Raw genomic sequence first — 13,932 nt, forward strand, 5'->3', positions numbered from 1 at the left:
TGCCTCTTAATGGAACTATTAAGAGATAAACAAACAACCCCTTACCAATAATCTATTTTGATGTCCGATAATGTTACGCCGATAAGTTAAGTGACTTGCCGGTAAACTATTATCCGATATGTGTTTGGTAAGAGGTTTCTTTTTAAACAAATTAAATTAGAAATATAGACATTATACTCGGACAGAGGGAGTATTAAATAGTAAAAATATAAAATGTAAAATCATTCTTCAAAATTTCTCCATAGTAGAAAATCAAAAATCAAAGTTTCCATAAAAAAAAGTAACAATGAACTTCAATAACTTCTCATTTTGAATATTACGACATTAATTATATTATTATAATATTTAATACATTTAATAAAATATTATTTTTTTCAAAACATTTAAGTTTTAGGATTTTTATCGGAAAGCCCGAAATAACCCTTCATAACAAAGCCTACCGAGTCTATTTTCACATCCAAAGCTGGAGCTTGGCTCGGGTTTGAAAAAGCTCGGCCTCTTTTTTTTTTTTTTGCTTACCATAAACGAGTTGGACCAGGTCTGAAAAAACCTGAATGCTTTATGTCTCTATATATGAGTGTGAAATTGGTAGGAATCTGCAATTAGTATATGATCTCATTTAACCTCACCCAATGCAATTTGTCTTGATCAACACCAAACATTATTTAGAATCGGTTCTAACTTAAAACAATCTAATGATGATATGTTAGATGTTTTAAGAAATATTCTAAGTTTACTTCTTATTAACCAACTCTGCTTCATTCTGATGGCTTGGGTTCGTCGCTTGAAAAGTAATGCAAACAAGGTTAAGAACACATTTAATTCGAACCATGTTCTTTTGAAATAAGAAAAAAAATCTGATCGGGATAACACCATGTTTTTATCCCACTTAGATGTTTTTTGGATGCAACTGATTTTCTAGACGGAGGGGCTGTTTGGCTGATTTTTTATTACGCCATGTATAGATAAAATTATATGTGCGGATTAATCTGTCTGTGTAGATTGAGAAGATTTTGGTTTGAAAGATTTTTTTTCATAGATGGAAGAAACATAGATTGGGAGGAGCAGATTTAGAAAAATCTTGTTTTTTTGCATAAAACTTTTCTCTAGAAGCTTACTGAATAAACCACTTTATATATCATTAAGTCACTACCAAAAAGTCGTATACAGCTGATTGAATAAGCTGTAAATCTCATTAAACTCATTAAGCTGCTAATAAACATATACCCTGAGATGTCGATGACTTAATAGATGTGAAGGGAAAAGAGGAGCTCCAAGTTGGATTACAAACAAATTGCCAAGCTTTATGTAAAAATTTATTGTTAATATTCAAGACAAACACATAAAAATGTTTTCATAAAATTAATGTGATATAATATTTGTAAAACATAAATAAATGTAAACAACAACAAGAGTTAAGCTCTTCCTAATGTGCTGATTATTATTCCAAACAAAATACTTGTTAAACAGATAAAAGACAATAAATTATACAATATCCTAAGACAAAATTTATCCTCGCGTGTGCTACAGTTATGGATATCACGGTCGAGAAGATACAATTATCTAATCGAGTTCAAGCACATGAACTCGATTTTGGCAAATGTGTATATGTTCCATGGAAAACAAACTACTCTACCAAAGGGCCTTTGGGCTAACGGTATCGTAGTCTTTGGCCTCCTAGGAGATCAGGGGTTCAAACCTCACCAAAGGTGAGGAGGGTATGTGAGTTTATTTGTTGCATTTGCCGTATAAAAATATTATATACTTCAAAAAAGAACTTTTATTATAAGCACTTTTTTCCTTCCAATGTGTGACAAAGTCCCTCAAGTTCCAACAGGTATTACAGATTTATATCAATTTTGGAATAATTTGACCTCAAAAAACAAAAAATGCATGCCTTGTACACAGGAGTAATAATAGAATTAAAGGAACATACCATTGGTTGGGTTGGTTTTAATCATAAGGATTTCTGAAGTTTTTCAAGAGCTCAGGGATATCATATGCAAGCATGTCATCCACAACCTGAATCATCTTGCTCTTCACTTTCTCAAATTTGTCAATGTTGTATGTACCAAGAACTTCCCTAAAGTGTTCCACATCCGGAAAATCACCCGGCGGAAGATGGTGATCCCGTTGAATCTGTGTTTTTTTTCTTCAAGTTAGATATCATGACAACTTTCAATGAATTTAGTCTTTATTGCATAGAGTTATGTTAAGTTCCTATTAGATATCATGACAACTTTCAATGAATTTAGTCTTTATTGCATAGAGTTATGTTAAGTTCCTATATTTGTACTCCTAAAACGGAAGCGAAAGAGCATGTCGAGTCCCTATATGTGGTAAACTCCGTCTCTACTACAGTGTTAGGATATGTGGAACCACCTTTGAATTCTCTCTAAGAGAGCCCTTATAGAGAGTATATATATATATATATATATATATATATAGGTTTAATGGTCTTTGTCTAGCTGTTGTGGGACTCCCAACACTCAAATCTTTTGATCATCAAGGCATTATGCAAGTGAAGCCAAGAATCATATTTCGAGCTCTTGTTTTCCGATTTTAACATGTGATCTCTATGGTTTAATCATGAAAGATTTGACCGTTTTGCTTGAGTTTCCTTCGCTAAGGTGACATTACTATCACTGTCCACACAAACCAACATGTGGAGTACAAATGTATCTGTGTGTTGATGTTACATCAAAATAACCAAACCAAACAAGTCTAAGGTGCCGTTTACCAAACACTTACCCGAGTAAGCACTTACCAAGTCACTTTACTTTACCGGATGAATACGGCAAGGACTAAAAATCTTACTCGGTAAGAGCGAAGACAAGAATCGAGAGTTTTACCCGGTAAGTGAGGACGAGGACTCTTACCATGGTTAGCGCTTACCGGGATAAATTGTTGCATACGATGCGTTTTAGTGAATAAAATCTTACCTGGTAAGTAAACAATTGTGTTGAATTTTACCAGTAAGTGCTTACCGGGTAAGTGTTTAGGTAAATGGCCCCTAATATATCCCACCCAGTCGTAAGCTAAATTTTACCATTAAGAGGTCAGGGGGAACCTTTTAAAACAACAAAGGATATATGTGTAACCCCACAATGTGTGTACCAAGGATGTTGTTGTGAGAAAAGCGAAGTATAGTGACTAAATCGGTTAAAACAAACCACAAGATCAGATGTTAAAATCAGAAAATTTTAGTAATCAATATATGGGTCTTTCCTATAAATTACCATCAAAGGACTAGAGCTACTGCAAGTCCGCAATATGGAAACAACTGCTTTACTCTTTAAGATAGAGATTAGGCCTTCTACATGCCAACCCCAGGTGGGATATACGGTCCTGTTTGGTATGGTTTGGTTTACAAATTAAGAATTCTGGATGTGTAGTGTATGAGTAAAATGGAGGGAGAAGAAGGAATACCTTGGCAAATTCATCTTGAAGATTATCCACGAGCTTCTGCTGAGCTTTAGTTTTACCCAACATGGTAGGCATTTCTTTTTTCAAATGGCCGATTATATAGGCGTGTATCTTTGCAGCCCGAGCACGTTTAACGAACTCATTGATCTGAAAACAATTTAGTTTCTTTTAGATTTCTACAAAAAAGGCAAAAACAAAATAAAATTTTCAGGTAAACATACTCGACGATCACAAGCTTTCTTTGGAATGTCTATCAAGTCTAAAAGGAGGTCATCCTGTTCTTTCTCAAAAAGCTCCTTGCCCATGGAATCAAGTGCTTCTAAATTGACTGGTTTATCACCGAACGATCTGCCAGAAAGACAAAAGCCGTCAGCAGTGGGTAGTTGATGACAGAAATGAATTAAATGAAGGAAAAAGAACTCAAATATGTATTCTAACATCAAATATCCTATCTACTTCTTACGAATCTAGTTAATACTAAGGGATATTTTTTTTGGGTACCGTCGTTGTCTGGGCCAGCTTGCGCACACCTCAACTGATCACTAAATCCCATGGGGTCCTGAAGGTAATAGTCATGAAAATCTCCAGTGGCACTGAGAAGACTCGAACTAAAGCAACCTATGTGGAGGATCCCCAAGGCCTAGCCTTTATTTGCTAGTTGAGCTGGCCCTTAAGGTTTACAGAAGGATACTTCAGTCTGCCTAGGGGAATATTCGTGCAAAGCAGAGCCCAAAGGTCAGTGAATGAAAATATAGGTAGGCTCGGGCTTGACTCATGACTTGGCTAGCTGATCAAGATGCTCAGCTCTGTCTCGCCCCAAAGGCTAAAGACTTGACTCGAATTCTATAGGCTTAATTCGTACATGCTGGTGTAAGCTCATAGCCTTGGTCCAGGTACTATGGGCTTGAATCACAAACTCTGGCTTACTTCATACAAATTAAAACTAAGCTAATATAGAATTACAAAAAGTTACCCCAAGTGGCTTGTATATGCTTGGATCGGCTCAACTCAGGCTTGTTATAGGTTTAAGGTTGCCAAGCCTTTTGATGAGCTTGCTCAAAGGGGCTACACCCCCAAGGATGACATACAAGTATGTCTCCTACCAAATATCTTGATTTATAGTACCAAATCAACCCAGTAGATCCTACATGTAATAGGGTGTCAAAAAATAGGATGTACATAGACAATATCTCTACCCTCTTATCTCTCCCCTCCTCCCCTGCCCCCCAAAACCACAAGTCCTTACATACAATATTCTACCCTAGTCTTGTGTCTCCATAACGACCTATCAGAGGTCATGATGTATAAGAAACATCAAATGGTTATAAGAAACCATATCTTGATGCATAAGAAACATCAAATGGTTAGAGTGGAGTACAAGCATAAAACAAGGAACCACAAAAAATGTATACCCAATATAAACACGCGCCACTTCTGGTGTGTTCAAAACTTTCCCAAGTGACCACATCAACGCACCATAAACTCGCATCAACTTCAATAGAACAAGGAAGAAGGTTAGATATTCAGAATAAATGCAATAACTAACCAATACTTGAACACTTCATAGATAGGATTGGAAGATTGGACAGGCGGTAGCGAGGTAGGTGGGTGAAAGAATGTGCAAAGTTTTAGGTTTTGATTTGACATGGGTGATTTAGTAGTTTACCAATCCTGTCTCATCTCCCTAACTTTGGTTCCACCTATTTTAGTGGGCCAAAAAATTGCAAATTGTCCATCTTGTCATATCCCGGTCTAACGTCAAACCAAACATGGGGCAATAAGTTTTTGTTCCATCCCATCCACCAAATGCAAAGAAAAGAAAGCCGAAACACACTTGGTTTGCAGCTTACTTTTTGTGTATCAACTTGGTCTGCTTTGTTAAGGACTACGCGAATCTTGTCATCTTGACCATGTAGAGTTGAAATCACGCGCTTGAATTCATCACTTATATCAAGTTTGTGAGGGTCAAAAAGAAGGAGAATTAGATCACATTTTTCTGCAAACCACTTTATGACGCCAGTAAAATCATAACTTCTTTGCGTACGTTGCTTCTCTCCAGATAAAACACCAGGGCTGTCAACAAATGATATATGCTCCAGAAGCTAGAAATGGATTAGGAAAAACTTGGTTAAATTCTATGAAAACAAATGAATGAAATGGTGAACCATTAATGATGGATATCAGCTTACAGGATGGTTCATCTGAGAACACTCAAATTTCGATAAAAATGCTCCTCCAAATGTTGCAAGGCCAGTAAATGGCATATCTGCTCGTACAGCAATAGTGTTCCCAGGAATGCTTCTCTCATCTGGTCCATTCTGCATTCAAAGAATGAACAAATATATATGAATCATGCAACGAGACATCAAGAATTAAAGCAAACTACAAGTTGAGAACTCTAATAAAACAAAACTAAACGGAATCACATAAGATAAGATCACTGTGAGAATATGTAGAAACCCATTAGATTACTCTCCTAAGGAGCCCTTCAAGAGAGAACATAGGTTCCAATGTACATTGAGGAGAAATGGTCCCAACTCTAACTAATGCGAGACTCAAACTCATCCCCTCCAAAGGAGGCTAGACAGGAACAAATTGTCTCAGAGTGTCAAGAGGGGGATAGACGGGTAGAGATTGCATCAAAGTGTCGAGTCTAGAGTCTAGAGTGATAGTCCTCGACTCTGATACCATATGAGAATATGTGGAACCCCATTAGAATACCCTACAAAAGGGTACTTGAGGAAAGACCGGAGGTCCCAATATAAGATAAGATTACCATAACAACAATAAATCTATCGGTGGTTGGCTCTGGTCCAATGTGAGCTCCTGTACATGGAAAAAGCAAGATCATAAAGCTTGCGTCTTACTGCAGTAATAATTCAAGAAAAGAAGATATTTAATAAATGAAAGAAGATAACTGACCTGGGTAATTGCTTTTAAGCATATGTTTTATAAATGTTGTTTTCCCAGTTGAGTATTGACCAAGAAGCATTACCATAGGTTTAGCATCGAAGTCGCTATTTGTCTGCATATGATGTTCAGAACACAACATTATAAGTTTTAGCAACATAAGCAAATAGAAACCGAGCCAAACCAAACAAGCTCAGTATGTCCCACCCAGAGGTGGGGTCTGGGGGGTGAATGTACGTGAACCTGACCTCTATTCCGAAGAGTATGGCGGTTGTTTTTCATGAAGACCCCTATCTTGTGCAAATTGCGCAAAAAGAAAACATAAAGCTTGCTCAAAAGATTTGCATAACGTAAAGTGAAATAAAGAAAACCAAACATATGTCAGAATTCTCTCACCAATAAAGGGGATACAAAGTCATTGTATTGATAAGTAACTTCCAACGGCTTTAGCTTATCGTTGTACAATTTCTTTAATCCATCAACTATAGATGTCACTTCACTAAGAGCTGTCTGAAAAGAAAAAAAAAGAAAATAGTCTTCAACTACATGCTAATCCTGAAAAACCCTTTTAAATGAGTTGTAAGAGCCCAACGAAGTAAACTACCATTTCTAGAAGTAAGTTCGTGAAGATGTTACGAAATTCAGCCAAATAAAAATGTTTATAATTTATATGTTTATTAGAACCCACAAAAGGGCACTTGAGAAAGCCCAAGAAGAATAACAGCATTCCGTGAAACAAACCTCGATGGCATGAGTGAAAATACTTACCTTCTTACTAGATTTTGAAGAAAACAAAGAGTTCAGTGCTGGCATACCTACATCATCTCGAATCAATAACAATCAACCATAACAGTAAATAAAATAATACATCAATTCCATATTAAGTGTCTACATTCTGTCTTTGGATGTCAAACGAAGTACTTCCATGTTCAAAAAACTAATTTGTATGTGTTTCATATTCTAGAAAACTGCTTTGTGGTTCTCTTATATATGGTTACTATTTTATATAAAAAATAGATAAGTTACTGTAAGTTTCTAAGGTGAAATGTATTTTTCTTGACTCTTGAAACTCAAGAAAGGACACTTACTATAGAAACGAGGGAGTAATAAAGATGAGAGATGCACCAACCATTTGATTCAAGGCTACCATCGTTTCTTGAAGCATTACGCTTCTGGAAGATGAACCAAAAGTAAACAGTTAATGTAATAAAGAGTTCAATTAACACAAATGGTAGCTAGAAAAAAAATGTGTACTTACCGCCAGAAACGAACCCAAACCTTCCATTGCTGGAAGTTCCAAACGCTCCACATCTATAGAACACAAAGAAAGCACAAAAGATGGTGGTTATGTTCATTAATAACATTTGTAGATTGTATCATATGAAGCATCGATAACATGGTTTATAAGATCCATGTTCAATTGGTTACTGGCATAGATTCTCTTAAATAATAAACAGTTAATATAGAAAGGGGAAGGCTAGTTAGTAAAATGTATTTACATGCCTGTGTTTCTCAATAAATCTATACTTAGGTCATGTCCTGCTTGTGCGAGAGTCACCAACTATGGCCATGAAATAGAACACCATCAGATTCTTGTACAACTGTAAATGTAAATAATGGGTGTTCATAAATAACAGACGAACCTGCATTGCGGTGATGAACTCTTTAAAACCTAGAAATCCTTGTCTCTTAGAATCTGCAATCGTCCAAACCTTCAAACCACAATTTCTAATATCAACGGAGCAAAATCTAAAATTGACAAAGGGTATTATATAAGAAAGAAAGTTTAGTGGGAGAAATAAACCACCATCTTTCATTTTATCAGACTGACAGCACCAAAAAAATGTTTAGCTTGGTGGTATTAATATCAGATTTCAACTGCAAAAGTATGGTACAAAAACTCGTAGCATATCAACAAAAACCGGGCATGCTGCAACATGCAGGATGGTGGGAAAAAAGTCAATACAATAGAAGCACTAAGCTACTTACCAAAAGCATGTGGATGCAAGATCCATGAAAAAAGAAAATACAAATAAATAAGAAAACTCGAATTTTTACTTTTATGGTATATAAACTGGATCTTGTCTGTTCTCATTCTTCAACTACTCTATTGAATCTTTCAATCTTAACCTTTGAATATATATATGTGTTCAAAGTATTAACATTTCTTTTTACCAAAGGAGAAGCAAAAAAGAAGAGAATAGTATCAACCTAGCAATTTTCTCAACTTATAAGCTTCAACCAAATAAGCCAGTGTATCTCATGGATCAAACTGAATCCAAAGGCAAAATAGAAGCCCTTCCATCCACGTACACAGTGAAACAAATTATAGTATCACCATATGACAAACCAGGGACGGGCCACGAAAATTTTCAAACGTTGGCAACATTTGACTATAAGAAACAAATGTCGGGATATTTTTCAAAACATCATAATTGGTCTATTGGTTAGTTCATTGTTTTTCATATGTGAGGTCTTGTGTTCAAGTCTTTTATTGCAAAAAATTTCAAAAACATAATAACCTGAAATTAAAAGCTAAAAACAAAGAAAATAACACCAACAAGATTCGAAATTCGGGTCTGGGGTAGAAAAAAAAACTCTTGCAAACCAACTCTACCAAGGAAACTTGTGTTCTTATCGTAGTTTCAAAATATATATGGTGGCACACAAGAAATCAGTATGGTTGCACCTTTCACGAACCTAAATTTTTTTAACACTACGACAGGGGAATGAAACGGTGGCACATGCCACCTTTACCACCTAACTGGGTCCGTCCACGTGACAAACTTCATATGCCAAAATTCCCTTGGAAAAGTGATACAATATGAGCGGATATAGAAAGTATACAGTAATAGAAAGTACATAGGAAAGAGCAAAAGTAGAAAAGTGTCTTACGTCTATACAATGCAATGAATCAAATAAAATGAACAGCACATTTGTACTAGTACAGTATGTCGGTGAATGCACCAAGCTATGGCCTATGAGAGTGTATACTAAAGTCACAAGTTGTGAGCTTTGACTTGAGTTTCTATCAGAAAGCCATCAATCGATTTAGACATAGATGGTATTAATGTTTCAAAGACAAAAACAGAGGAATGGGTAATAATACAACATGAGCTTCATCTCAGCCAATGTAAAATAAGAAAAACAGGAAACAGCCAAATGTGATTACAAAAACATAAATTTGTGAAAAATACTAGGATTGACGAAAGTAATAGCCGTACATCATCTCTTACTCCTCTTCATGATTACATTTAAAACTAGAAAGCAATTTGATGCTATTGTGCTCCAAGGCTAAAAAATGATCAACAAATATTGCTGTACTCACCTGCTTAAGTTCAGACTTTGCTAACTTTGACATAGCCAAGAACTCTGTGGCCTCAATACCCGTTATCCGACCATCACCATCTGCAGACAAATCCCAGCAACATAATTACGCTTGCATTATATTATTCTTATTATATACAACAGAAAAATACACATATGAAAATAAAGTTCGGGCATGTGTATATGTGATTCCAACAAGAGAGAATTCAAGTAGGACAATAAACCAAATTTCCCACCATCCCCAAACATAGTAGTTCAGGTTGCAATTTAGAAAGAAGTAAAATTAGAGACATCTTTGGGACAATTTACCTTGATTATATACAAATAAAAAAACCACTAATTTATCCCATTTTTAAAGAAAGGGAGTAGTTCAGAAACATAATTGGGATAAGGAAGCCATGGAGTGGACTCTTTCTTTTAGGGGTAAATGCAAGTGAAGGAACCACACACACATATGTAAGTACACATCCATACAAAACGTATCCACATTATACAAATACATATAAAGCGATATCCAGATCCATACATATATGTAAGCAAATACCTTTTTAATTACATATAGATGTAACACATGGTGTCAATTGATCATATACGTGGACCTGATAGAAATTTAACCCGAATCCACAAATAAAAGCAATAGATAAAGCAAACACACACATACAGGCACCAGTGAATGTTCCTGCGTGTGAATCCATCATATACAAGAATCAAATCAACCCGAACCCACAAATCAAAAAAGCTAGGCGATACTAAATCATGTACGGGGACAAACATACATATATGCGCTTGTGAAATGATCGAATCCATATAATTTACCAATTGAAACCTGAATATCAAAGTTGAATCACTACATTAACAAGTTAAATTAGAGAAAACTGAATGGAATTAGACCTGAATCGATATAATCGAACCATTGTTGATAGATTTTCCGATGTTCCTTTGGACAAGAAGCAATTGAACTAGATACGATCTCCATTAATTGGTGCGCGATTGAGGTTTTTGTTAGATCAACATTTGGGGGGGTTTTGAGAGAATGTTTCTGAAATTCGAAGACGCATGTTTTGCGCCTTGCATGTCGGCTCTTGCGACATTTTTATACGTAACGTGACCGTACGACATTATACTCCCGCTGCACTTCGTTTCAACGTTATTTTAAGAGTAATTACATCTTTGGTCTCCGTGTATACCAATTTTTTTTTGTAATTTTTTTATCCAATAATTTATTATAATTTAATTTAGATTTAATAACAAAGTAATTTATTTTTGATTTAATAATATAATTTTTATAAAGATAATAATTAAATATTTTGTTACAACTAAATGATCATCTTAATTATATTTTAGATTTTTTATATTTAAAATGGATGTTTATCTTGTATTTGATTATGTTTATCTATAGTTAGTTACATGAATTTAAAAATGGAGTTTTAATAAGTTGTATTTACGTAAAATTACTTATAATCTTGAATTTTAAGTAATATACATCACTAAACCTCTAAAAAAAACTTACATCCAACAATAACAACCGTTCTATTTTAGTAATTATAATATTAATTTTATATTATTAAAATATTTTATAAACTCATTATCTTAATACATTTTTAAAACACTATAACATATTTAATCTCATTAGTAGAAACATTTAAACTGAAATATCTCTGTCTTTAATCATGTGATATGAATTTTGTTGCAAATTGAACCCTTCCTCCTACCAATTAAAAAATTATGTCAGAAGTGAGGGGCATTTTGGTCTTTTCTTATTATTTCTATTAATATTATACAACATAAATTCGAGCCTCAAAAGCTCACCAATACGTTTTTAGAATGCTTTGAATTCTCTTCCATATTTGGAGGTATCCTAGTCATAAAATGTATTAAAAAGGTCCCAGAGATATCGTTTTAAAGAGAAAAAAGTGAAATAAGTTGTAAAAGAAGTGCAATGGAGGAAACTAGCAGAAGTGTGTGAGAGAGAGGGGGGCAGGAGGAGGGGGGGCGATGTTGCAGGTGATGGGGAAGGGATGAAAGAGACAACGTTATGAAGAATGAGGAGGGAAAAAGGGAAGGCTGGGGAAGATGGGTAGGAGGTTTACCCGATAAGATGGAGGAAGTGATCTTCTTTCGTTGTGGGGTAAGGGTGGGGTTTAAGGTGAAGTGCATTAACACCAAAAAAACATGTGCATTAACACCAAAAAAACATGTCTCGAATCATGGTATGTCACAGTCTTAACGTGGCTTTGAATACAAGTCTTGCACCACGACGGCCGCCATGGCAACAACAACAACCATAGGTGTCTTCTCTAAAATCATACAAGGATTGGTTGGAAGTCATGATGGAGTGAAAATTACTAAAACCCTATTTGTACATCCGTCTATGACTTCAGGTGTGATAACTGATGTATTTATTGCATCATGGTTACCCTGAACAATGGGTACTAAAATTGAATTCAAAGGCTTTTGTGACTATTGTAAAACTGAGTTTACAAGGCTACATCTAGAAATCCATGATCCTAAGGCAAGTCAAACTTCATTTCTAGCCACTCAGACATCTAGCTCTTCAGTCCCAAACATGACAAACACAGATCTATTTGAAGCTTTATCAACAACACTATTCAAGAGGTTCCAGGTTCAAATCCAAGAAGGAATAAAAATCCCCTTGTGGCCACGGAGATTCAAATGCGGTGACTCCGGGCTATCTGCAAAGCAGGTGGTCTCCATGAGATTAGTCGACTCGCATAGCGGATTGGATATCTAGGTTAATAAAAAAAACACTATTCAGAGTAATACTCAAAGCTGGAAACAATGGAGAATAATCGAAGTCATCATGCATAAAAGTTAAGTGCAATCAAAGAAACTCTTGGAAATCAGCCTGCACATTGCAGAGCTTTCATAGAAACCTGAATCTGATCCTACTCTAACTCCAAGTCCTTCAACACCATCCAGACTTCAAAGATATGTGTCTCATATGAAATTTGATGAAGTCAAGAACAAGCTCAATAATTTTCGAGGAGGTTACTGATTCTCTTAAGAAGGAACTACAAAAAAAATACAAAAAAAGGATGAAAAAACCAAATTTATACATTTGCTTCATTGGTTCCCTACATTTATGTTTATAAAGAATTCACATGTGAATACAAGTCGTCCATTTTTTAGATCCAGAAATTATGATAGAATTTTCTATATTTTATTCTGTTTTTTTATTCTTTTTAAACATTCCTCTGTTGACATATTAATATTACCGATGATTATTAACTGATACATGTTAGAATAATTAATAGTGGAATTATATGTTTTTCAAATTATTCATCGAAGTATTATTATTTGTGAAACAAATGAAATATAACTTAAAATAACATTTTTAGAATTGTTATATTTGATTATTTGGTTGATTAAATATATTGAATAATATTTATTCAAAATAATCTACAATTAATATGATTAATAATATTTGATATTAATTAATATTCTACAATTAGTATTAATTTGTAATAAGTAGTACTTAATAACAATTAACCACATGTGTGGTGTCTAGTTGATTTGAGCTTGGCTCCAAATATCAAAAGTATCATGAGGTCTTAGGTTCAAATCCCAGGAGAAATAAAAATCCTCTTGTGGCCACGGAGGTTCAAATGCGGTGACTCCGGGCTATCTACAAAGCAGGTGGTCATCCTGGGATTAGTCGACTCGCATAGCGGGTGGGATATCCAGGTTAATAAAAAAACAATTAGTATTACTCCAAGTAGTAAAAAATTGCTCTAAGTAGCGTTCTAATAAATAACTTGTAAGCTAAAATTCAGTTACCTTATGATCTTTTAAACATATTTCTCCCCAAAATGATAATAAAATCTTGGCGGTAAGTCATGCACTTAAACCTAAAAATTCACAATGTAAAGGGGGCCTCCACTTCTACTTATATATTAATAAAGATTTGTTTTAATTATATTATGAAAATTGATTAATTTTTTAAGATGTTTTTTTTTGTCATTTTACATTTTTTATCTACTTTATCAGCTAGTTTTTGTTTAACATGATTTGTTAATCAACTAGTTTATAAGCTACCATCAATCTTGTCAGCTAGTTTGCTCCGACAGTTATGATATTTTGTATGTTAAAATAAAGAAAATAAGAGAGAGATTGTGAAAATCTCTAATTTTAGAGAAATCTTAAAATAGAGAGATTTATTATTTTTCTAATGCTTCCCAATGATAATAGGAATTAAAAATAGATGTTTTAAAGAGAGAAATAATATTTAATTAAATATACTAAATTTTT

General features: G+C 34.5%; 1 protein-coding gene across 1 annotated transcript; it reads right to left on the reverse strand.

Moving 5' to 3' along the window:
• Positions 1-1,899: 1,899 nt before the first annotated feature.
• LOC112520297 (EH domain-containing protein 1-like) lies at positions 1,900-10,639 on the reverse strand. The gene is made up of 16 exons (XM_025128615.1): positions 10,555-10,639; positions 9,665-9,744; positions 7,980-8,048; positions 7,846-7,897; positions 7,563-7,656; positions 7,466-7,491; positions 7,101-7,142; positions 6,733-6,842; positions 6,349-6,451; positions 6,203-6,252; positions 5,616-5,744; positions 5,277-5,528; positions 4,839-4,918; positions 3,648-3,774; positions 3,430-3,573; positions 1,900-2,139 (listed from the first exon to the last, which is right to left on the reverse strand). The coding sequence occupies exons 1-16, from the start codon at positions 10,637-10,639 to the stop codon at positions 1,954-1,956; spliced, it is 1,629 nt and encodes a 542-aa protein (XP_024984383.1). The 3' UTR covers positions 1,900-1,953.
• Between the last annotated feature and the right edge of the window lie 3,293 nt (positions 10,640-13,932).

This window comes from Cynara cardunculus, assembly GCF_001531365.2.
Source record: "Cynara cardunculus var. scolymus isolate 2C chromosome LG 10, CcrdV1, whole genome shotgun sequence".
In the NCBI taxonomy this organism is placed as follows: Eukaryota; Viridiplantae; Streptophyta; class Magnoliopsida; order Asterales; family Asteraceae; genus Cynara; species Cynara cardunculus.

Excerpts from the sequence above, each read along its gene's own strand:
- LOC112520297 (XM_025128615.1), bottom strand. The coding sequence starts at position 10,639 with ATGGAGATCGTATCTAGTTCAATTGCTTCTTGTCCAAAGGAACATCGG. Across the intron at positions 8,049-9,664 it reads CAAAGTCTGAACTTAAGCAG|GTTTGGACGATTGCAGATTC; the intron begins GTGAGTACAGCA and ends TGTGGTTTGAAG. Across the intron at positions 6,843-7,100 it reads AAAATCTAGTAAGAAGGTAA|CTCTTAGTGAAGTGACATCT; the intron begins GTATTTTCACTC and ends CTTTTCAGACAG.